This window comes from Podarcis cretensis, assembly GCF_951804945.1.
Source record: "Podarcis cretensis genome assembly, chromosome: 10".
Classification (NCBI taxonomy): domain Eukaryota; kingdom Metazoa; phylum Chordata; class Lepidosauria; order Squamata; family Lacertidae; genus Podarcis; species Podarcis cretensis.
The window spans coordinates 12,619,060-12,643,613 of NC_137179.1; the positions used below are offsets into that span (position 1 = coordinate 12,619,060).

A 24,554-nucleotide genomic window follows, 5' to 3' on the forward strand; every position below is an offset into this window, starting at 1 on the left:
TCAGGAAAGCCTGCACTCGCACCATAGGACGCACACACATTTCCCCTTCATTTGTGGAGGGGAAAAAGTGCGTCCTATGGTGCGAAAAATACGGTAATTGCCGTTTCCGGGTCACCTTCAAAGGTGGTCCAAGCGGGTGATAACTAGAGCATGCAGCACTCTGGCAAGACAGTCTGCGGGCAGGTAGGATCTTAGCCTGCGTACCAGGTGGAGCTGGTAGACAGCTGCCCTGGACACAGAATTACAATGACAATGGATGGTCAGAGGGAGAGGAATGGCAGGGAGGGGAGCAGGAGGGGGAGACCCCCTGGCTTCTTCACAATCGCTGCCTCTTGGTCCCCTCCTCTCCTGCTTCCGCTTCTGATTCTGAACTTCTCTCTGCCACAGAGTCTCCCAGCTCACTAAACCCTGTTACCTCTTCAGCTGCAGACACCTCCTCCTCCTAGTCTTCTCCTTCTGACCACTCACCATTGTCCCACCACTTCCTGGGCTCTGAGCCTTCGTCCCATGGGGGTTCCTCAGTTGGTGCCTCTTACTACTCCTCTAGAATTCTATGACCCTATATGAATTTAGTAAATAAGTAATAAAATGGGGGGGGGGGGAGCCTGTTGCCAACAACCTGCTTGCAATATCAACAACACATTTGCAGGGGGGAAAGACTCCCCAGAGAAGAGGTAAACATTCCTGTTTGCAGACATTCCCCATCTGTTTCAATGTCACGGTGCAACGCCTAGGATCCTGTATGGCATTCAATACATCTAAAGTCTCCCCTTTTGCTTTTCGAAAAAATAAAATTCCTGGAAATCCTTCCTTTTCAATGGAAAGCCTGCTATGACTCCGTCGTTAATCATTTGGATCAGTCTGCTGGTGATAGGAGTCATTACAGAAATTCTGCATCTCCTGTGAGCAATGGTAGAATTTGTCGTGATGAGCTAAGCTGTGTTTGATTACTGTTATTATGTGGAAGAAGAGAGGAGGAGAGAGCAGCTCCTGGAAGCTTATAATAAGCATTGCATCAGCCGGCTCTTACCACTCTCTGAATCTCAGAACCCAACAGGGTCAACTCAGGGACAGGTTTAAAGACACACAAGCTTTGTGGCTCAGTGCTAGGGCACCTGCCTTGCCTACAGAAGGTCTCCAGTTTGATCCATGGCATCTCCAAGTAGGGATGGAAGAGATCTCTGCCTGACATTCTGGAGGGCCACTGCCAGTAGGCAGTACTGAGCTAGGTGGATCAATGATCTGAATCCATATAAGGCAGCTGTCATGGACTGGTTGGACACATAGGAATGGTGAGAGGAATCAGCTGGGGAAACTCCAAGGGAAGGCAGCTCAGAGCCAGCAGATTGGTGGTGGAATGACAAACAGTGGGCAAAGGGAGAAGAGGGAGAGGACAGGGAAGAGGAGGTGTCAGAAGCTGAAGAGGTAGCAAAATGTAGTGAGCTACAAGAGTCTGTGGCAGAGAGAATTCCAGAATCAGAGGCAGAGGCTGAAGTGGGAGAGTGGATGTGGGAGCCCAAGAGGAAGAGTTGAGACAGGCAGATGAAGAGTCACATGTGTTGCCCCCTCCTGCTGCGACAAGCTCTTCTTCCCGGTCCCAGAACAAGAAGAGGCATGAAAGGGACAGAGTAGAGATTGGATGCACACAGGCACAGTCTCTGATTGCTTGGGGAAAGCCCTGGTGGGGAGGCTAGGACTTTCAGCCCCAACAACTAGTTTTCATGGAGGAAGACCTCTGGGAATGAGTTGCCCTGCTCATTAGACCTGACACTCAACCAATTCTGAGGAGCTCATGTTTTTGCTAATAAAGAGTTAACTCCATTTTTGAGCTGTGCAATTACTGACTGAAGTCAGCTTTGTTTCTACGTGGTAATTTCACTTGAACAAACCTTGGGTTACCTCAGCACAATTCAGGTCTACAAGTTAAGCCATGAGTAGTGAAGATGGGGGAAGAAATCTATTTTGGGCCGCAGCTTAATGCAAACCTTCCTAATTTCTGCTTCCAAAAACAAGGCTTGAGCTGAATGCCACTGTTCTTCAAAAATTTGCACTTCTCAGAATTTTGTGATGCAGCTCCCAAACCAAAACATGTGTCTGGGGTGGGGATGGCTGGCATGGTCAGCGCATCAGACTAGGACCTGGGAGACCAGGGTTCAAATCTTCCACTAAGCCATGAAGCTCAGTAGGGTGACCTTGACTCAGTCACTGCCTCTCAGCCTAGCCTACGTCACAGGTTTGTTTTGAGGATAAAATGGAGTGGAAGAGAACTAACTACACCACTTTGAGCTCCTTCAAGAAAAGGTGGGATGTAACTGCAATTGATAAATAAAATATATGAACAGTGTGAAAGAGGGACCCCATGGCACCAATTTCAGGGTCCCTTTCTTAAGCATTCTCCCCCATTCAGTGCAGTCCAGAGGTAGATGCTGGTGGTCTGTTGCCTAATCCACTTAGGCACGAGAGCCAATGTGGTGTAGTGGTAAAGAGCGGTGGACTCGTAATCTGGTGAACCGGGTTCGCTTCCCCGCTCCTCCACATGCAGCTGCTGGGTGACCTTGGGCTAGTCACCCTTCTCTGAAGTCTCTCAGCCCCACTCACCTCACAGAGTGTTTGTTGTGGGGGAGGAAGGGAAAGGAGAATGTTAGCCGCTTTGAGACTCCTTCGGGTAGTGATAAAGCGGGATATCAAATCCAAACTCTTCTTCTTCCACTTCTGGGCAACAAAGGTCAAAATCAGCCTTCCTAAACTCACTGGCAGAGGAAGGCGGGTGTGGTGCACACCGGGTGTCAGCCGTGAGGGCAGGTGACATCTCTGTGCCACCCCCACCCACGCTCGCTGTGCAGGCAGCACCCCCGGACGATCACCGTGCGGGCGGCAGACCACTAGGGACAATGCTGCGGTGGGCAGCTAGTGGCGCCCCGGCGCTCGCCACACAGGTGGCTAGCAGCGCCCCTCTCGACACTCTCTGTGCAGGCAGCAGGCAGCTAGGGACACTCACTGTGCGGGCAGCTAGTGGCACCCCCCCACAATTGCTGTGTGGGTGGCTAGCCCCACCCCCACGCCGCCACAGGTGTTGGGGCAGGTAGCTCTGCCCCTGCCTAAACTCTCCTATTTCTGCTTCTATGAAACCTGCTGAGCAGCAGAATCCAATGAAAGGAGACCTCAGTTGGTAACATGAGATTCCTAATCCCTGGAGGGCCTTGGATTGCCCTCCGCTGATCTCAGGAATCAGCCCCTTCTCTCACAAGGAATCATAATCTCAGTAAGGGCCTTTCCTGCAAGATGTGGACGAAAAGGTTTATTCATCAACAGCACTGCGCTGCCCTTTCGAAAAAGCCACCCATGTATCCAGCAGATTACAAAGCGCTCAATTTATACAGGTGGGCTGGCATGTTTTCAGATGGAACAAACTGTACGTGTTTCATCACCGCTATTGATTTGAAATGCAGCTCCTGCTGTGATGCATAATTTTATTCATAGGGAAGGCTTGTCAGCACCAGTGGAAATAGTAATTATCGTGCACGCAAAATAACAATCTATCACAGCGCTGCAGTGGAGGCGCCGAATTGGAAATTCCGAAACGAACACATTTCCCTGAATAATTTTAAAGAAAGAGGAGCTATTGGAAAATGGGGGGTGGGGGTGGGGGATAGACCAAGTGGCAGAATGCTAACCCTTTTGCTTGCACCAAGTCTCTGGTCTTTGGTCTCCTGCATCTCCAGTTGGAACAAAATCTTGGGGGGGGAGTGGCCTCTTTCATGAGTTCCAGGCAGTGGCAAACCACAGTGGACAATGCTGGGCTAGATGGATGGACCAATGGTCTGATTCAATATAAGGCATGGGTTCAAATGCCATGATCTTCCTTGCACACACAAAAAAAACTAAAAACAGGGGTCATAGTTTAGTGGTAGTGCACTTGCATTTGTACATATAAAGTCCCAATCTTAAGCATCTCCTAACAGGGCTGAGGAAGGTGGTTATCTCAAACAGTAGCTGTGCCTCTTGAAATTCTCTAGCCTGTTTAATAATAATAATAATAATAATAATAATAATAATAATAGTACCCTGCCCGTCTGACTGGGTTGCCGCAACCACTCTGGGCAGCTTCCAACAGATATAGAAACATAATAAAACATCAAACGTTAAAACTTCCCAATACAGGGCTGCCTTCAGATGTCTTCTAGAGGTCAGGTAGCTGTTTATTTCCTTGACATCTGATGGGAGGGCGTTCCACAAGGTGGGCGTCACTACCGAGAAGGCCCTCTGCCCAGTTCCCTGTAACTTCACTTCTTGCAGTGAGGGAACCGCCAGAAGGCCCTCGGAGCTGGACCTCAGTGTGTGGGCTAAGCGATGGGGGTGGAGACTCTCCTTCAGGTATACTCGACCAAGGCTGTTTAGGTCAGAACCAACACCAACACTTTGAATTGTGCTTGGAAATGTACTCAGTTTGTGCACGGAGAACTTGGAGGAACCCTTCTGCTGGATTCCACCAGTGACATTTTCTCAAGAGGGGAAAAAAACAACCTCCAGCACCGAGGGCCTTCTGGCGGTTCCCTCACTGTGAGAAGCCTAGTTACATGGAACCAGGCAAAGGGCCTTCTCGATAGTGGCACCCGCCCTGTGGAACGCCCTCCCACCAGATGTCAAAGACATAAACAACTACCAAACTTTTAGAAGACATCCGAAGGCAGCCCTGTTTAGGGACACTATTAATGTTTAATAGGTTATTGTATTTTAATATTCTGTTGGAAGCTGCCCAGGGTTTCCCCAGCCAGATGGGCGGGGTATAAATAAATTATTATTATTATTATTATTATTATTATTATTATTATTATTATTATCATCATCATCATCATCTTCAAAATAATTTTGACTCAGCTCTGTTTGGAGCCACTTCCAGTCAGAATAGTAGACAACACTGACCATGGTTTAGTGGTCTGGCTTAGTATAAGGCACGTAGGGAGAAGTGGGCAGGTGTTCTGATGCACGCACTGAAAGAGGAAGGTCTGGGTCACGTGCATGGGCATAAATAGGTCCCTTGATCTGTTTAGCCTGCATCCCATTGGCCTGATTGAACCCTTCATCAAGGGACCTACCAATCGGGTGTTGTGGCTATCCATTCAAACCTACCTACACAGGGTTTGGTTGCCAGGTCTCACCACAAAACGTGCCCTCTTTAAGGGAGGACCCAATATACAAAATAAAACTGGGGAAGAAGAAAAAGGGGAGATGAGTGGCAAAACTTATATTCTTTTACTTAGTGTATATGTGAGGTCCATTTTGCTCAGTATTGTCTACTGTGGCTGGCAGGGTCCTTTCACCCCCACCTGCTACCTGACTCTTCTTTGAACTGGAGATGCAAACTGACCTTCTCCTTGTAAACCACATGTTCCATATCTGAGCTATGAAGCGGTTGTGTTCTTTTTTGGACCCGGCAATGTGTCAACTGGACCATTGATTCCCCAAGGATGTGAGAACCAAAATGCGCAGACTTCCCTTAATCAGCATTCTTTCCCACACTCCTTTTAATCTATGAATTGAAGGATGAATCGCATGCTCAGCCCCCGTCATTATTCAAACGGCCTTGCAAAACAGTGTGGTTAAGCTAATTAAGGCTGATTCTTCAGAGGGAGAATATCTCACTTTGCATTTGCTAGCAAACGTTGGAGAATAATTAGCAGTACCCTTTGCTTCCCCAGTTAGGGAAACAGACCTCTGAAAGGTGAAGCTTCTGGCTGGAGTTTGCCGAGTGAGGACGGAGCCTTGTGTTTTCAGAACAGAATACAGCGAAGAACGCTGATCTTTATTGAAAACAAATCTCGATGCAATAAATCGCTGTGTCTCAATTAACCTTTTCAAGGTTAATAAAATAAAACAACGCTAGAATACGTTATCTAAGGGAGAAATCTGTTTCCAAAAAGTGTATATTAGCCCAAAGGTGTTTGTTTATTAAGAGAAATTCACAGTAGAATGCTGCTGCATTTTCAAGAATTGCAAACTGCTGCAGAAAAGCGGAAAACTGAATGTGAGATGGGGAAGATGACAAACTGAGAAGACCAAAATTTACGGTTTCATCCAACTCTCTTCCAGTTGCTGGAATCTGAATTACATTGACTACTGAGGGGGCTGCCATCAACACCTCCCCACATGCCTGATTATATTGCCTTTTGGAAAGCCTCCTTGTGGCTGAAAAACAACCATGTTGCAGTGTGATGCATTCCTGTTCAAGATTCCAGACACGAAGGCAATTTCTCCCTTCTCTTTCTAATAGGCAAAGCCATCAACTTAGCCCACTCGAAATCTGCTTGCAATCTGGCCAAAGACCGTAGTCCTCCTTTCCTATATCTCCCCAAATTACCAGAAAATCTAATCAGCCCTGAAGTGACACAAATGGTTATTGTCAAAATCAGTCCATGTTGCTGTGTTCCTTAGTGTATTCAATTTGCTAATGTCTCTCTCTCTCTCTCTCTCTCTCTCTCTCTCTCTCTCTGTGTGTGTATTCTTACTGTGGGTGGGAGGGTAAAGCTGCACCTGTTAACGTGATTTCCTAAGACTGATTCAATATTGCTTCAGGTTGGCACAAGGTGCACAAATAACCCTCCATTTTTGTCTACGATGAAGCAGTTCACAAGAATGGAGACAACAAGGTATACAGGCACATCTTTGTTTGGGTTGTATGACCATAATGCAGTTTTATTTCTGTGTTGACCAGGGGATGAGCAGTAGAAACAAACCCCTAATTTTCTGTCTACCATTCCAAAAGATTCGTTCCCAACAGATGGCGAGAATAAAGATGAGGAGGCCCTTTGAAGCGTCTGCCTCAAAACTAATTTTTCCTGCCTGTCTTCTCAATGCCTCAGTCTCAAGGGGATCATTAAATGAGTCAAATAATAATAATAATAATAATAATAATAATAATAATATATTATTTATACCCCACCCATCTGGCTTGGGCTTCCCCAGACACCCTGGGCAGCTTCCAACAAAATACTAAAATACAGTAATCCATTAACATCAAAAGCTTCCCTAAACAGGGCTGATGTCAGATGTCTTCTAAAAATCTGGTAGTTGTTGTTCTCTTTGACATCTGGTGGGAGGGCGTTCCACAGGGCGGGTGCCACTACCGAGAAGGCCCTCTACTGAGCTGAAGGGCTCAGTCAGCCTGCTTATATAGAGCTCCAGTACCTTGTTACTGTAACAACTTTCTAAAACTATCCAATCACTGAATGTCACTTTCGATCCTTCATTTGCATAACTATCTACAGTATCTCCCTGCTGGCCCAGGGCGAGAACTTCAGTACATAACAAAAAATTTCCGAAGGTCCGAACTATATGGGTCACAGTGTTAGAAACTCAGATATATCAGCTAATCACCAAATGGCACCTTAAACCTGGGTTAGGGTTGCCACAACAGAATGTCTAAGTGCCATTTTGCTCCAATGTGGTAGCTCCCAATTAGCTAATTACTGAGGACCCCCTATTTTTCAAAAGCCAAGCCACAGGCCCCCTACTTTTGAAAACGTTGATTTCCCTATGGTAGTTATCTCTGCAAAGCATTTTTTAAGCAAAATTTGGGGTGGCCCCTAATAAGCAAAGGATTTTAGGTATACTAAAAAACATCAGACTAGGGCTGAGCGATATCTGGTTTTCAACATTGCGATATATCAGCAATTAAACATCACAAACAGGCATGTCCAAAGTCAGTTTCGGGGGCCTTTGGTTGGCCCTGTGGTTCACTTCATCAAACCTGGCCCTCTTTGAAAAAAATGTGGACACCACTGCTAGTCCAATATATCACGATGTCCGAAATTGGAAATCAGGTGTGGGGATGTGGGAAGGAGCAGTCATGGAGATCAGGAGGGTGGGGTTGGTGCCTTGAAATTGTCTGCCTCGCTCTCCCTCACGTGAGGAGCGATATATTGCTGCGTATTGCCAAATCAAATTGTTATTGCAGTGTGATTTGGACTGATAAATTGAAAAACAGCACAGTGCTAGAACAGTCCCTAAAATTTGTGGTGCAAAAATGACAAACATTTAGTTGGGGAGAGGCAAGGGATGGGGCCATGGACCCCCCCAGGTGCATTCCTTGGACCCCCAGGGTTCCTGGACCCCTAATTGGGAACTACTGTTCCAATGGATTCAGCCATAGTTTCGCCTTCTCCCAAGGCTTTATGGTCCCTTAGGGCAAGCAGTCCCCCTTCTGAATGCTGGGAAATGTTATTATGTGCTGATGTGCCTTATCTGCCTTCAGCTCCAACACATGGTAACTGCAGCACAGATGAATCATCACCAGATGGGAAAATATACTAGGGGGTCAGGGGGTCAGGTGACAAGTAGATTTAGCTGCTGCTAAATATAAGAAAGAAGAAGTAAAATTATGTTGGGAAGTAAATAAATCTCCAGCTTGCTGCAAGTTATTCAGTTTTCATCTCTTTCCCTCTCTCTTGCAGTTTGCCATCTGAAATTTGGAAATGAAAAATGCAAGGAGGGAGAGAAGAGGAAGGAAGTGGGTTTGGGTTGGGAGGCTGTTTTCTCAGCTCCAGGCTGTCAAAGAAGGGAAATGTGTGAGACAAATGGGAGAGGAAACCTGGAAATAAGCCCACCTCTTCCTTTAAATTTATGAATTAACAGACCAGGGTTGCGTCAAACTACCTAGTTGTAGTCAACTAATTTCTACTCAAAGTATGGTTAACTGAGGACCATTAATTGCAATGAGTTGAATACAACCCACAACTTAGATACCACTTTGTGTTTCAAAATGAAATCCTAAGGCAGTCCACAAACAAATAAAACGGCAAGAAAAGATCTCAAGAATATCATCCCCCCCTGGCCAAAGGCAGGACAATGCCAGGACAATGGCAGATGGTCCATTAGGACAAATGGGGCACTGTCTCACCACCTTCAATGCCATGGACTGGCTGCATGTAGAGAAGTGGCTGGAGGCAGTTGCTGGGGAACCCCCTGGGAAACCCCAGGGGAAGAAGGTTCAGAGGCAGGGGATTGGTGGTAGGGTGATGATGAGCGGTCAGAAGGAGCCCTCAGAATTGACCTGCACCTCCATGGACAGCTGTGAGTCCAAAATGACTCCCAGGCTGCACACCTGGTCCTTTGGGGGCACAGTTACCCCATTCAGGACCAGGGAGTCCTCCACACCAGCCTGCCCCCTGTCCCCCAAGAACAGTACTTCTGTCTTGTCAGGATTCAACATCAATCCATTAGCCACCATCCATCCTCCAACTGCCTCCAGGCACTCACACAGGACCTTCACCGCCTTCACTGGTTCTGATTTGAAAGAGAGGTAGAGCTGGGTATCGTCTGCATATTGATGGGACACCCAGTCCAAACCCCCTGATGATCACTCCTAGCGGCTTCATGTAGATATGCTCAAATGAGTATAATCTCAAGCCTTGAAATGAACAGCATAAGGAAAAATAATGTCTGATGGAACCACAATCCCTTGTTTGAAATCTAGCATCAACATCAAGGGTCAAGAATATCATATTTGTTTATTAATTGAGAACACCCACCAACTGCTTAATTAAACTATCGTTTGAAGATGAGCCTGAGAGATACGGCATGGAGATTAACTGAAACCAAATACTGCAAACAGATTAAATTGAGCCAAGCTATCATTGATCAAATTAAATAAGTGTGTCTAGGCATGAGTGTTTCAACCAGCAAATCACAATGTTTTTTCCTCCGGATCAAATTCAGCAAAGTATTATTAATTGTTGTTAAACGACACACAGTTATACTGAAGAGGAAATAAGATCTTATCCAAACTTAGTTGAAAGAAATACGTTTTTCATGGGTCTATGGACATTCAGCAAAGAGGAGGCTTAAAGACACACCATTATTCTTAATGTAAGTAGCTGGAACATCTTTCTTAACGCCTGAAATAATCTGTCTTCTTCCTCCTCTATGGTCATCTGTTCCTTTTTCAACATTACTAAGTATTTATTTAAGGAGCAGAGTGGAGAATCCATTTCATGCCTTCTTCCAGACAAGGGCTGCGCTTCTTTAATGTCACAGAATTTAAAGCTGTGCTGAATTGCCCGCTACGTTATCGCCAGGTAATTATTATTATTCTTCCTAATAAGAAATAAGGAATAATTCGTTCTGGCTTGGGAGGAGCACGGATCTCTACAGAGAACTGAGCTCTAACCCAAATTCATGGACAACTTATTAAGCCACTCTACGACTTGTGAAATTTCAGTTTGCCGTCAAACATATATTTGAAGCCATAAGGTCTAGAAACTTGTTTGAAAATCATATTTTTTAAAAAGCTGAGACTAGGGCTGGGCAATATATTGATACAGTGGTACCTCGGGTTAAGAACTTAATTTGTTCTGGAGGTCTGTTCTTAACCTGAAACTGTTCTTAACCTGAAGCACCACTTTAGTTAATGGGGCCTCCCACTGCCGCCACACCGCTGCCACACGATTTCTGTTCTCATCCTGAAGCAAAGTTCTTAACCCGAGGTACTATTTCTGGGTTAGCGGAGTCTGTAACCTGAAGCGTCTGTAACCCAAGGTACCACTGTATATTGTCCAAAACCGGTTTGAAGTCCATATCATGATACTGGTTTCATAATTTCTAATCTGGCAATATATTGTGAATCATGATGCGCGTTTCCGTGTGTGTGCAATGCAGAAATCACAATGTGGGGAAAATCGTGAATCCATCTAATGCTTCTCTCGATTCCTGCAGTCCCTGTTAACTCTGCCAACTCAGCTCTCCCCTGCCCCCAGCAGAGGGAAACGGATTAGTACAGGCACTGGCAAAAATCCCAAGGCAAGAAAAACCATGAAGCCAGCCATCTAACATAGCTCCATCCTTATTTCAGATATCGTGATATATTGGTATATCACAATGTTTGGATGGTGATATATCATGATGTTGAAAACCACATACCACCCAACCCTAGCTGAGATTCTAGGGGAATTAAGATACGGGTACTCATTTGCCTTGCACCTGATGCACCCTTGATATCCAGCAATGTATATGCTACCCTAACCATTCTGTCCTTGTGCCATAAACATGCCCGCCTACTTTTTGAGACACTTTGCTGCAAAGCAATTTAATGTTTGCTGGAGTGTGGCACAGCCATGCTAAGATTTATTAACTCATCAGATGAGAAATGGCTCTCGCCTTCAGTCTGCCAAGCTCTTCCAGCGCTGCCTGCAGAGGAATATAATTATTCTACTGCCAACACCGTGACCGTAAACGCCAACTCTCTCCCCACCAGCACCCTTTGCTCGGCATGCCAGTTCCTTTCAGAAGAAATAAACAATCTGTTTCCTACCTTTTCTTAATTATGCTGGGATTTGCAGTTACCAGCTGAGTTTTGGACCCAACGTCCTTGCTGTATTCACTGGTGAGAGGTGGAAGATTGCATCTGAAAGAAACAGAAACACACCATGTATTTTAACTTCTCTGCTGTCCCCCCCCCCCTCTTTCTTTCTTTCCTTTTTTATTTCCGCCGTTTGAAAAGAAAAGAAAAACTCCATCAAGCACCAAAGACTGGCACGACCAAGCAGTGGCTGGAGTCCAGTGTCACAGCAAATACTGTATTTTTTGCTCTATAAGACTCACTTTTTTCCCTCCTAAAAAGTAAGGGGAAATGTGTGTGCGTCTTATGGAACGAATGCAGGCTGTGCAGCTATCCCAGAAGCCAGAACAGCAAGAGGAATTGCTGCTTTCACTGCACAGCGATCCCTCTTGCTGTTCTGGCGTCTGAGATTCAGAATATTTTTTTTCTTGTTTATCTCCTCCAAAAACTAGGTGCGTCTTATGGTCTGGTGCGACTTATAGAGTGAAAAATACGGTTCACTGCATGCAGAATCACTGAATTGTAGAGTTAGAAGAGACACACGATGGTCATCTATTCCCAGGTGCAATTCTTGGCATCTCTAGTTAAAGGGCAACTACATGGGCAAGACTGCAGGGGCTTTCCTCAAAGGCCAGCAGAATTTGGCTCCTTTGAAATATTTCCACCCCAAGAGGTCATTACAAGAACTCTGGAACTAAGAAAGAGTGCCTGAGTTTCCTTCCTTCCTCCTCCCTCCCAGTCCCCTTTCCTCTTGCGCCTTTTGCATTGCCAAGCTGAGGGTACGGACCGTCTTCTCGATGACATTTCAGAGTCAGCACTCCTGTCTTTGCTCTTAACCTGTTCTAGGAGCTTATGGCTCCAGAGCAGGGTAAGAATGCTTTAAATAAATAACGTATAATAAATAAAGTGCCCTACCTGGCTGCAAAGAGTGAGGGGTCTGCAGGGTACCATGGCCCCCTGAGATACCATCCCAAGGATCACTGGATTGCACCAATGAATGCTTGTCATTGTTTCAGTTACAGTGGTGCCCCGCAAGACGAATGCCTCACTAAACGAAAAACCCGCAAGACGAAAGGGTTTTCCGATTTTTTAGCGGCTTCGCAAGACGAATTTCCCTATGGGCTTGCTTCGCAAGACGAAAGCCCATAGGGAAATCTCCGGGGACAGCGGGGAAGCGCAGCGCGCCTTCTCCTCTGTTCCCGGACCTGTCCTAAGGCTTGGGTGGGAGGTCCGGGAACAGAGGACAAGGCGCGAAGGGCTTCTCCTCTGTTCCCGGGGCTTGCGGTGGGAGGAGGATTTTTCCTCCCCACCGCCAACATTCAGAACAGCCTTCTGAATGTTGGCGGTGGGGAGGAAAGCCCTCCTCCCACTGCAAGCCTTCAGAAGAGTTTCCGCCTAGGCTGCGGATAGCAGCCTGCTGCCCCGCGCGAGGGGCGCTCTTAAGCAGAGCGCCCCTCGCGCGGGGCAGACATTCGCCGCTTGGGGAGCCCTGCAGGGGAAGTCCTGCAGGGCTCCCCAAGCTGCGAATGTCTGCCCCTCACGCGGGGCAGCAGGCTGCTATCCGCAGCTTGGAGAGCCCTCTGGACCTCTTCTGAAGGCTGGCGGGGGGCAAAAGTCTTTGTCCCCCCTGCCTGCCTTCCCGGGGGCTTTTAAATCGCCCCGGGACAGCGGAGAATTCATCCGCTGTCCCGGGGCGATTTTAAAATGCTGGCGGGCGGCAGCGCTGCCGCCCGCCAGCATTTTAAGATCGCCCCGGACAGCGGAGAAGTCCTCCACTGTCCCGGGGTTTTTTAAATGCTGGCGGGCGGCAGCGAAGGATTCGCTGCCGCCCGCCCGCATTTAAAAATTGCCCCGGGACAGCGGAGAAGTCTCCGCTGTCCTGGGGGCTTTTAAAATGCTGGGGGATGGCAGCGAAGCCTTCGCTGCCGCCTGCCAGCATTTTAAGATCGCCCCGGGACAGCGGAGAAGTCTCCGCTGTGCCGGGAAGGCAGGCGGGGGGAAGCAAAGACTTTCGCCCCCCCGCCGGCCTTCAGAAGAGGTCGGGGGACAGACTGTCCCCGGACCTGGTCTGAAGGCGGTTTCCATAGGAACGCATTGATTGATTTTCAATGCATTCCTATGGGAAACCGTGCTTCGCAAGACGAAAAACTCGCAAGACGAAAAGACTTGCGGAACGAATTAATTTCGTCTTGCGAGGCACCACTGTATTTAATGCACATGTATCTCTGCCTGATCAGAAGGTCACGGTTTGAATCCCCGTGACGGGGTGAGCTCCCGTTGCTTGGTCCCTGCTCCTGCCAACCTAGCAGTTCGAAAGCATGTCAAAGTGCAAGTAGATAAATAGGTACCGCTCCGGTGGGAAGGTAAACGGCATTTCTGTGCGCTGCTCTGGCTCGCCAGAAGCGGCTTAGTCATGCTGGCCACATGACCCGGAAGCTGTACGCCGGCTCCCTTGGCCAATAAAGCGAGATGAGCGCCACAACCCCAGAGTCGGCCACGACTGGACCTAATGGTCAGGGGTCCCTTTACCTTTTATCTCTGCCTTTGTTCAAATAACTTGGTGTCGCTAGTTCTCCTGTGATCTCCCGTGAAGACGATGTCACCATATAGTCACTAGGTGGCAGTAGACTTAGTTGCATCTGTGTGGAGTCCAGATTGGCCTATCTGTTTCTGTTCGTTTCGCAGAGAGGCAATCAAGTTTTTGTTTAGATTCTTGGCAGGTGCCTCATCTAAGCCTGCCATGTTTTCTCCCTTCCCAGCAAGATATAACAAGGTCTTGGCATCATCAGTAGAAGTGCGTCATCTGCCTTCCCTGACCGTTCTCTGACTCATTGTTCAAATGACTGTCCTTCCCCTTTATTTTATTATTTTATTGATGGATGAAATTTATATACTGCCCTCCATCTGAAGATCACAGGGTGGCTTGCAGTATAAAAACACAAAAATACATAACATAATAACAAACAAAACACGCAGCCCTCTACAGCGTTGTAAGCCATAGGTTGTATAATCAGCCAAAGGCCGGGGAGAAGAGGAATGTAATGGTACAGTGGTGCCTCACAAGACGAAAAGTATCCGTTCCGCGATTCTCTTCGTCTAGCGGTTTTTTCGTCTTGTGAAGCAACCCTATTAGCGTCTTAGCGGATTAGCGCTATTAGCGGCTTAGCGGCTTTTAGTGGCTTATCGGCTTAGCGGATCAGCTGATAAGCAGCTTAGCGGCTTAGAAAAGGGGGGGGGAAAAACCCGCAGGAACTCGCAAGACATTTTCGTCTTGCGAAGCAAGCCCATAGGGAAATTCGTTTTGCGAAGCACCTCCAAAACGGAAAACCCTTTCGTCTAGTGGGTTTTCTGTCTTGCAAGGCATTCATCTTGCGGGGCACCACTGTACCTGGCGAGTTTCCCTGGGGAGAGCATTCCACAAATGGGGAGCAACCACAGAAAAGGCTGTTTTTGTGTTGCCACCCTCTGCCCTTCATGACAAAGGGCCTCGGATGATGATTACAGGATCTGGGGTTAGTTCATATGGGAAGATATTGTGATCCTGAGCCATTTCAGGCTTTATAGGTCAAAACCAGCACTTTGAATTGGGACCAGAAACAAATTGGCATCCAGTGCAGTTGGCCCACCAGGACTGGTGATGCATGCTTAAACCATCTTGCCCCAATGAGCAACCTGGCCGCTGAATCCTGCACCAGCTGAAGTTTCCGAACCATCATCAGAGGCAGCCCCATGTATAACACCCTGCAGTAATCTAGCCTAGAGGTTACCAGAGCACAGACAATAGAAGCTAAGCTATCCCTGATAGGGGCGAAGCTGGACCACCAAAGCTGATGGAAGGTATTCTGCTCCACTGAGGTCACCTGAGCTTCAAGCAACAATGGACCCAGAAGAACCTCGAAGCTGCGTACCTGCTTCTTCAGAGGGAGTACAACCCTATCAAGAGCAGGCAACCTCTCATCCATCCGGTCTAGGGGACCACCCACTAACAGAGTCTCACTCTTATCTGGACTGAGCATCAGTTTGTTGGCCCTCATGCGGCCCACTACCAAGGCACGATAGCAGTCCAGCATATCCACTGCCACCTGCAGATGTAAAGGAGAAGTAGAGCTGTGTGTCGTCAGCATATTGCTGACAACATACTCCAAACCTCCAGATAACCCCACCCAGCGCTTACATGTAGATGTAAAACAGCATGGGAGATAAAATTGAACCCTAAAGAACTCCACGTTGAAGGCTCCACAGGATCAAAGAGCACTCCCCAAGCATCACCCTCTGGAAACGACCATCCAAGTAGGGCTGGAACCACCACTGCAGAAGGATACCATGGTTGATGGTATCAACAGCTACTGAGAGGTCAAGAGAAATGAACAGGGACACATTTCCCCAGCCTCTCCTGACAAAGGGCAACCAACACAGTTTCTGTGCCAAATCTGGGCCTAAATTCTGATTTGAATGGATCTAGAGAATCGGTTTCCTCCGAGAGTACTGAGATCTGATCCACGGCCACCCGCTCAAGAACCTTGTCCAAGAACTGGCCAGTAATTACACAGATTTGATATAATTACTTTATCTTGATACCGATCAGCCAAAAGATTCAAAGTATGTTCAAATCAGTCATGGATACTGTTCCTTTGGGAACTCAAGTTTACTCCATCCCAGTAGGAGCTGTGTTTTGTTTTTCTCACCAGCATAGCTTCATCAGACAATATTGCAGAAAACGAAGGATGTGGCTGAGTAGCCAGATGGAAACTCAGCAAGAACCCAGCTATTCCTGTGGCTTTTAGACAATGGAACAGGAGAAATATGCTGATTGGCTGCATGCATTTTAATGACACCAAACCCACCAAAAAAACAGCTGGAGACCCAAGTTTGGGAAACCCTGCATTAGACAATCTACTCTTCAAGAAGCATGCAGAATGTCATTCTTATCCAGGCTCCCCAGCCCTAGCAGGAATGTTCTGCAGGGTTCAAGGGAAGGATAAGACACCAGATCAGTCCTTCCCAAACCTGGTGGGAAAGCTGTAGTCCAAGTTGGTGGCCACCTTGTGGTTGCAAATTATGCAGGACTACATAGGCTTTTGGCCTGACCCAACAGAGCCTCTCTTATGTTCTCATGCTCAATTCCATAGTTTAAATGTGTGCCAAATGAAGGAGATGTTCCTTTTGTCTTTCATGAATCTTCCAACATCCAACTTCACCAAAATGACCGCTATATTTTGAGAGGAAGCGTCTCCCCACCCGCTTTCTCTACCGGACTATGTTTGACTGACATAGATAAAATGGGCCTGTAAAAAGCATTTCTTTTCAGAAAGATCCCCCCTCCCGTCCCTCAGATCTCCTCCTGCTAAGACGTGCTGTGAAATTTCACATTTCACTTCACCTTGATCCGTGGAACCCACAACTTGTCAGCTTGCTTGTACCCTCCTTTACACACATCACATCAATATCCTTTCCAGCACTGGGAACTGACAGAGAAGCCAAATGCAAGTCCCGGCTCTGCCGCCTTTGAAACCCTTTCAAAGCCTCAAAGTGACATTAGCGGTGCGAGGGCTGGGGGCCAAGTGAGCGCCAGTTTCTTCCTATCTGTGAGGGCTATTAAACTCTTCCATTTATGCCTAAGTGAGCAACAGTCCTCTGTGGCTCCAATATATCACACTGGCAGGAATTACAGGGCCAGAAATTGTACTGAATACTCCAGGATAAAACAGCCAATGCTCTAGGGATAAGGAGCCTTTTGTCAACATCCATGGTCAGCCACTAGCTTTCTTGGGAAGCCATTTTGAAAACAAGCCCGGAGCAGAAACTCCAAGACCCCAGACGGCATCCTCCAAAGGCCTGTTCACAATTCCTCATGCCACGGATTTTGCCGTTATTTTTGCCCAAGTTGGCAACTGGGCGGTCAGGTTACATAAGCAATGGCCTCATGGCATTCAGACCACTGGTCCATTCGACTCATTGTTGTCTACACTGACTGGTAGCAGCGCTCTGGGGTTTCTGACAGGGGTGTCTCCCAGCCCTATTTGGAGATGCCATCATAAGAGTGAACCCGAGGCCTACTACATGGGAAGGAGATGCTATGCCCCTTAGCTTCAGTCTTTTCCACTTAATTTTTCTTATCTTTATCAGATTTTATCCTAGGAGTGTATTTCAAAAAAGCAATAGTAAAAGCATCGGGACACCAGAAACTGCCTTATGCCAAGTCTGACTACTGGTTCATCTAATGCAGCATTGTATACACCAGGGTTTCCCAAACGTGGGTCTCCAGCTGTTGCTGGACTACAACTCCCATCATCCCTAGCTAGCAGGACCACTTGGTAGAGCATGATACTCTTAATCTCAGGGATGTGGGTTTGAGCCTCACGTTGGGGAAAAGATTCCTTGCTGGACTAGATGGTCCCAACTCTACAATTCTAACTTCACGGAGCTGTAGCTCTGTGAAGGGAATAGGGGTCGCCTAAGCACTCTCAGCGATGGGACGCAAGTGGCGCTGTGGGTTAAACCACAGAGCCTAGGACTTGCCGATCAGAAGGTCGGCGGTTCGAATCCCTGCGACGGGGTGAGCTCCCGTTGCTCGGTCCCTGCTCCTGCCCACCTAGCAGTTCGAAAGCACGTCAAAGTGCAAGTAGATAAATAGGTACCACTCTGGTGGGGAGGTAAACAGCATTTCCGTGCGCTGCTCTGGTTCGCCAGAAGCAGCTTAGTCCTGCTGTCCACATGACCCAGAAGCTGTACGCCAGCTCCCTCAGCCAATAAAGCGAGATGAGCGCCACAACCCCAGAGTCGGCCACGAATGGACCTAACGGTCAGGGGTCCCTTTACCTTTAAGCACTCTCAGCAGCCTGTACAAGCTACAGTTCCCAGGATCCATGGGGTGTGCGCAAGTGTTTCAAGTGGTATAGCGCTTTCAATGCATGGTGCAAATGGAGCCTTGAGACTCTTCTCTTTCTGAGAAAACAGAGTCCAAAGTTCTTCCGTGCAAGGAAGCCAGAAGGGACCTGAGGCTCTTCCATCTCTCTTAGTTTTCCATTTGATTAAAGCACCTTCACTCAGCTAACTTCCCCTGGTGCCTCTGAAGAGTGACAGGCACCTGCATTGTTAAGGGAGGGAAAAGCCCTATCTGCCATGGCTCTTTCCCACCCCTATAAATCACTCTGAGGGAGAAAAAGAGACCGTCTACGGTTAATTAAAGGTAAAAGGTAAAGGTACCCCTGCCCGTACGGGCCAGTCTTGACAGACTCTGGGGTTGTGCGCCCATCTCACTTAAGAGGCCAGGGGCCAGCGCTGTCCGGAGACACTTCCGGGTCACGTGGCCAGCGTGACATCGCTGCTCTGGCGAGCCAGAGCCGCACACGGAAACGCCGTTTACCTTCCCGCTGGTAAGCGGTCCCTATTTATCTACTTGCACCCGGAGGTGCTTTCGAACTGCTAGGTTGGCAGGCGCTGGGACCGAGCAGCGGGAGCGCACCCCGCCGCAGGGATTCGAACCGCCGACCTTTCGATCGGCAAGCCCTAGGTGCTGAGGCTTTAACCCACAGCGCCACCTGCGTCCCATCGCTGAGAGTGCTTAGGCGACCCCTATTCCCTTCTCTACGGTTAATTAAACACCAACAAAAGGGAAAAACCCATGTCTTTGGATGGTTGTGGGTGAGAAACAAGGGGGATGGAGGGAACAGGGATGCCATGCCACAGCGGGGCCACTGTCTTACCGCATGACAAAGTCCGCTTGGTCTATCTGTCTGCCGCAGCCGCTGTTCTTCAGAATCCCACCATTTCCTACCACAGAGCATTTCTTCAATGGCAGCTGGAATGGCGTTGCCTGGCAACAGAAAACAAGGCCTGTTTTTATGGATGACTTCACACAGGAGCTTCAGGTGGAGACCAGCTAAGCGGGAAGGGGTTTTAGGGAGAGGTTAGGCCAAGGCTAGGAGCCAAAAGCGGAGTCCTCCAGATGTTGTAGGACTACAACTCCCATCAGGCCCTCTCCATGTTCCACATTGGCCAGGGCAGAGGAGAGTTTAGAGGGCAACAACATCTAGAGGGACACGAGTTTCCTGCCACGGCAGTTTTGTTATCCGTCACAGAAGGGAAGGTTTCCAACTTTTTATGGTGGAAAAAACACACATCACATATAATCAGAGGAACAAACGGGACAAGAGCTAACCATCATAGCAGATCTAAGAAATTTTACATTTGAATACATTGCAACCTCTTCGGTATTGGGCTTATTAGACCTCTCAAGGAAAAATACTTGGAGGATTGACCAGGGAACTGCCTCACAAAGTCATAAATTATGGTCTCTCTGCTTATTTAATTGTGGTTTTCACTGCAGTTCACAGAATCATAGAATGATAGTGTTGGAAGGGACCTTGAGGGTTTAGTCTAGCTTTCTGCAATGCAGGAATCTCAACTAGAACATACATGTCATACATGGCTGTCCGTCCAACTTCTGCTCAAGAACCTCCAAGGAAGGAGAGTCCACTACATCTCGTGGGAATCTGTTCCATTGTCAAACACCTCCTACCACCAGAAAGTTCTTCCTGATATTTAGTCGGAATCTGCAGAAGAATTTGATGAGGGAATTGAGAGCTTATGTGACTCTTATGGTGAGAGTCGGAGATTCCTCAGTTCAAGCTCATACCTATTACGCGGCAGCAATTCTCCGTTGTTAATTATGCCAATTTCCCACAGAGACCGACAATATTGAATGAAAAATACAAACAATATTTATACTATTATAATCAAGGCTGAACAAAATTTGAAGCGCTTCGGTGCCTCGGGCAGTTGGATATTAATCCTGGCGCCCAGAAATGTAAATATCTTCTGGGTTCTTCAGCAAGCTGCTTTCTAAGAAACATCATGCAGGGGCCTGAGCATACAAATCATCCTTTCTAGCCTGGCAAATGATCAGCATGATATAATTATGTCTGCACTGTAATTGTTATACGGTGCCTTAATAAAAATAGAATGTTATTGTTAGCAGAGGTAAAGGAGTGCGGGCACAAATCTAGGGAGCTGTCTTCTGCTAAACCAGACCATGAGTCTCTTTAAGGGCGGGCAATCCAAGGTCTTGGAGTTGCTTGTGGCCCTCCAGACCTCTATCCGGCCCTCATTATCCTCCCAAGACCACACCACTTCTTCCCAGGATATATTCCTAGTTGGCTGTTCTGTATACCCTCATGTTTTTGCATGGCTGAAACTGGATAGCTCAGTCAGTAGAGCATGAGACGCTTAATATCAGGGTCTTGCGTTTGAGTCCCACTTTGGGCAAAAGATTCCTATATTGCAGGGGTTGGACTAGATGACCCTCATGGGCTCTTCCAACTTCACAATTCTATGAAATGTCCCATTTAACTTAGATATTGCCTCTTGGTTACTTGAATGGAAGGTAATAATAATAATAATAATAATAATAATAATAATAATAATAATTTATTATTTATACCCCGCCCATCTGGCTGGGCCTCCTCAGCCACTCTGGGTGGCTTCCATAGAAACCAAAAATACAGTAAAATATCACACGTTAAAAACTTCCCTGAACAGGGCTGCCTTAAGATGTCTTCTGAATGTCAGGTAGTTGTTTATCGCTTTGACATCTGCTGGAAGGGCGTTCCACAGGGCGGGTGCCACTACCGAGAAGGCCCTCTGCCTGGTTCCCTGTAGCTTTGCTTTTCGCAATGAGGGAACCGCCAGAAGGCCCTCGGCGCTGGACCTCAGCGTCCGGGCACAATGATGGGGGTGGAGACGCTCCTTCAGGTATACTGGACCGAGGCCGTTTAGGGCTTTAAAGGTCAGCACCAACACTTTGAATTGTGCTCGGAAACGTAGAGGGGTGTTTGTGTGTGCATGCAGAAACAACCGACTTCTGCCTGGCTGGAATGCAGCCTGCTGGACAAAAGCTAAAAGTCTGAATCTGGACTCAATCGCCACTGGTCTCTGGCCCTCGAAAAGCTCACCATAAGAAAATGGGACCTGGGGCTGCCATATTATCCACCCCTGCCATATTATCTACAAGGTCTTATCCCACCCCAGAACCTAAAAACCCTGGGAATTTCCGCATACAAAACTCTACCCCTAAACTAGCTCAGTCACTACAGCATGAAACTCATAATCTCAAGGTCGTGGGTTTGAGCCCCATGTTGGGCAAAAGATTCCTGCATTGCAGGGGCTAGACAAGATCACCCTCGTGCTTCCTTCCAACTCTACAAATTCTATGATTCTATGGTTGCTCCAAAAAGCCACTGTCTTGATCATGGGTAAGCAAACTAAGGCCCAGGGCCCAGATCTGGCCCAATCACCTTCTCAATCCGGCCCGCGGGCAGTCCAGGAATCAGTGTGTTTTTACATGAGTAGAATGTGTGCTTTTATTTAAAATGCATCTCTGGGTTATTTGTGGGGCATAGGAATTTGTTCATATTTTTTTTCAAAATACAGTGGTACCTCGGGTTACATACGCTTCAGGTTACATACGCTTCAGGTTACAGACTCCGCTAACCCAGAAATATTACTTAAGGGTTAAGAACTTTGCTTCAGGATGAGAACAGAAATCGTGTGGCGGCGGCGCAGCAGGCCCCATTAGCTTAAAATGGTGCTTCAGGTTAAGAACCGTTTCAGGTTAAGAACGGACTTCTGGAACGAATTAAGTACGTAACCAGAGGTACCACTGTACAGTCCGGCCATAGCTGTCAACTTTTCCCTTTTCTTAAGGGAAATTCCCTTATTCCGAATAGGATTCCTCACAAGAAAAGGGAAAAGTTGACAGCTATGAGTCCGGCCCCCCACAAGGTCTGAGGGACAGTGGACCGGCCCCCTGCTGAAAAAGTTTGCTGACCCCTGGTCTTGATTCAGGCCTGAATAAAGGGGATCAAATTTATTGGTAAGTCCTGCACTCCAAGCTGCCTTATAATAGGTCAGCTCCCCTCAGTGTTGTCTACTTTGACTGTGGTTCTTTGGGGTCTCGGGCAAAGGTGGTCCTTTTGCATCACTTGCTCTTTTAAACAGTTGACATCAGGTAGGGATCTGTAGTTGGCATCAGCATGTGATCTACCCCTGATATTTCACCTGGGACTCAAAATCTGAGAAAAAGGGAGCTTCTCCTTTTTAAACCTTCATGTATTTTCATCTTTATTAAAAGCACGCGGGATAAATAAGTAACTATCAGATCAGGATCTCCCTTTGGAGAATTTCCTTGGAGGAGGTTGGTGACTCCAAACCCTTCCTCTTTGCTCACATAAAAGATGGTCCCACGGGAACTCAATTGCTGGTTTTTGCTAGAAGCCTTAATCATGTCTCCCCAACATAGCACATTTCATCCCATTGGACAGTGATAATATACAATGCATGCAGTTGTACTTTAGATGTGCAAGCAGGCAGCCTTGACATCTTAATTTCTCAATACCCTGGACCGCCAAACAGTTAAAGCTTTAAAGGTCACCACCAGTAAACCAACTGGTCCCAGTAAACCAAGATAGTGCTGCTATACAGTGGTACCTTGGTTCTCAAACGCCGAAAACCTGGAAGTAAGTGTTCTGGTTTTTGAACATTTTTTGGAAGCCAAACGTCCGATGCAGCTGTTGGCTATTGTTTCCGGGGCGCCTGCACCAATCAGAAGCTGCGCCTTGGTTTTCCAACATTTTGGTCAAATGGACTTCCAGAACGGATTAAGTTTGGCGCTTTTGTTTTTGCTATTTGTTTTTGCAGCTTTTTCGGTTGATTTGTTTTTGTGACTGTATGGAACCCAGTTCAGCTACTGATTGATTGACTGTGTGACTGCGGAAATGGATAAAAGCCACCCCCCCCCCATCCAAACAATGACTATCATCAGTGCAGGTAAGGGAAAAATTAACTTTAATTTTTATCATCTACAATACTGTCTTATTTATTTTATAGTACAGTACATTGATTACTGGGACGCGGGTGGCGCTGTGGGTTAACCCAAAGAGCCTAGGGCTTGCCGATCAGAAGGTCGGCAGTTCGAATCCCCGCGACAGGGTGAGCTGCCGTTGTTCAGACCCAGCTCCCTCCCACCTAGCAGTTCAAAAAACATCAAAGTGCAAGTAGATAAATAGGTACCACTCCGGCGGGAAGGTAAACAGCGTTTCCATGTGCTGCTCTGGTTCGCCAGAAGCGGCTTAGTCATGCTGGCCACATGACCCGGAAGCTGTACGCTGGCTCCCTTGGCCAATAAAGTGAGATGAGCGCCACAACCCCAGAGGCAGGCACGACTGGACCTAATGATCAGGGGTCCCTTTACCTTTACCTTTACATTGATTACTGCTTTCATTTTATGGATCAATTGTGTCGTTAGATAGTAAAATTCATGTTAAATCGCTGTTTTAGGGGTTGTTTTTAAAAATCTGGAACGGATTAATCTGTTTTGCATTATTTTCTATGGGAAAGCACGCCTTGGTTTTGGAATGCTTTGGTTCTGGAAGGGACTTCTGGAACGGATTAAGTTTGAGAACCAAGGCACCTCTGTATGTTCAATCTGCCTCTTAAAATAACCTGTGCATCATGATGACAGCCTTTTGGCTAGTGGAAAACAAATGAAGCGCTGTCCGTGTATAATGCAACAGAAGGTGTCAGATCTAGAGATGGCCTTGGAAATATGATGAGGTTTGATGAAGTGGTCTGCCTCGCTTACAAGAACATGTCAGGCCACAGCACCAGAATAATATGGAAAGTGTCAAACCTTGAACAGGAAGCTCGCTTGGATAGTAGTGATACAAAAAGAGGTTTTCTATCTGCACTCATAAAACCATTTGTTAAACCTCAAGATCTTAAGTACTCTTCCACAGTTTATTGTTGTGTGATTCACAAAAAGACATAGCCTTAAATCAGAAGGATGCTTTGGAAAAGGCGTTTTGTATTAAAGACGTGTCTGGTGTTGGCCATAAAACCTTACAGGCTCTGACTAATCAAAAAGATGTTGGAGCGATGCTGTAATGGTTCTAGGGGTTGCTTGTGCATAAATCGGCACCACGCTTGGCTGGGTTACCTGGGTGAACCCTTTCTATCCAGACAGCCACCCATCCGTGGCTGTCTCAATCGCTGGCAGCATCCGTCAGTGGGCGCTTCTTGAACTTCTTCCAGCAAAGAAGCTCTTTGACGCCTAGTCTCCGCCTACTCTCCCTGCGCAGAAGCCTTCTGCGCAGGGAGGGTGTGGACAGCGGAGGACCCGTGCTCTTCCCGCTGGTCTCCGGCGAGGAGTCATGGAGCCCCCTCG

At 47.3% G+C, this 24,554-nt stretch overlaps 1 protein-coding gene across 1 annotated transcript in view; it reads right to left on the bottom strand.

Annotated features, from left to right (window-relative positions):
• The window catches only part of LOC307225147 (alpha-N-acetylneuraminide alpha-2,8-sialyltransferase-like), a 93,012-nt gene that overhangs the window by 18,878 nt on the left and 49,580 nt on the right, over positions 1 to 24,554 (bottom strand). Inside the window, exons 3-4 of the mRNA XM_079992973.1 lie at positions 19,039 to 19,148; positions 11,306 to 11,398 (exon numbers count right to left, since the gene is read on the bottom strand). Coding sequence (XP_079849099.1) covers positions 11,306 to 11,398; positions 19,039 to 19,148 — 203 coding nt within the window. The remainder of the gene's footprint in view (positions 1 to 11,305; positions 11,399 to 19,038; positions 19,149 to 24,554) is intronic.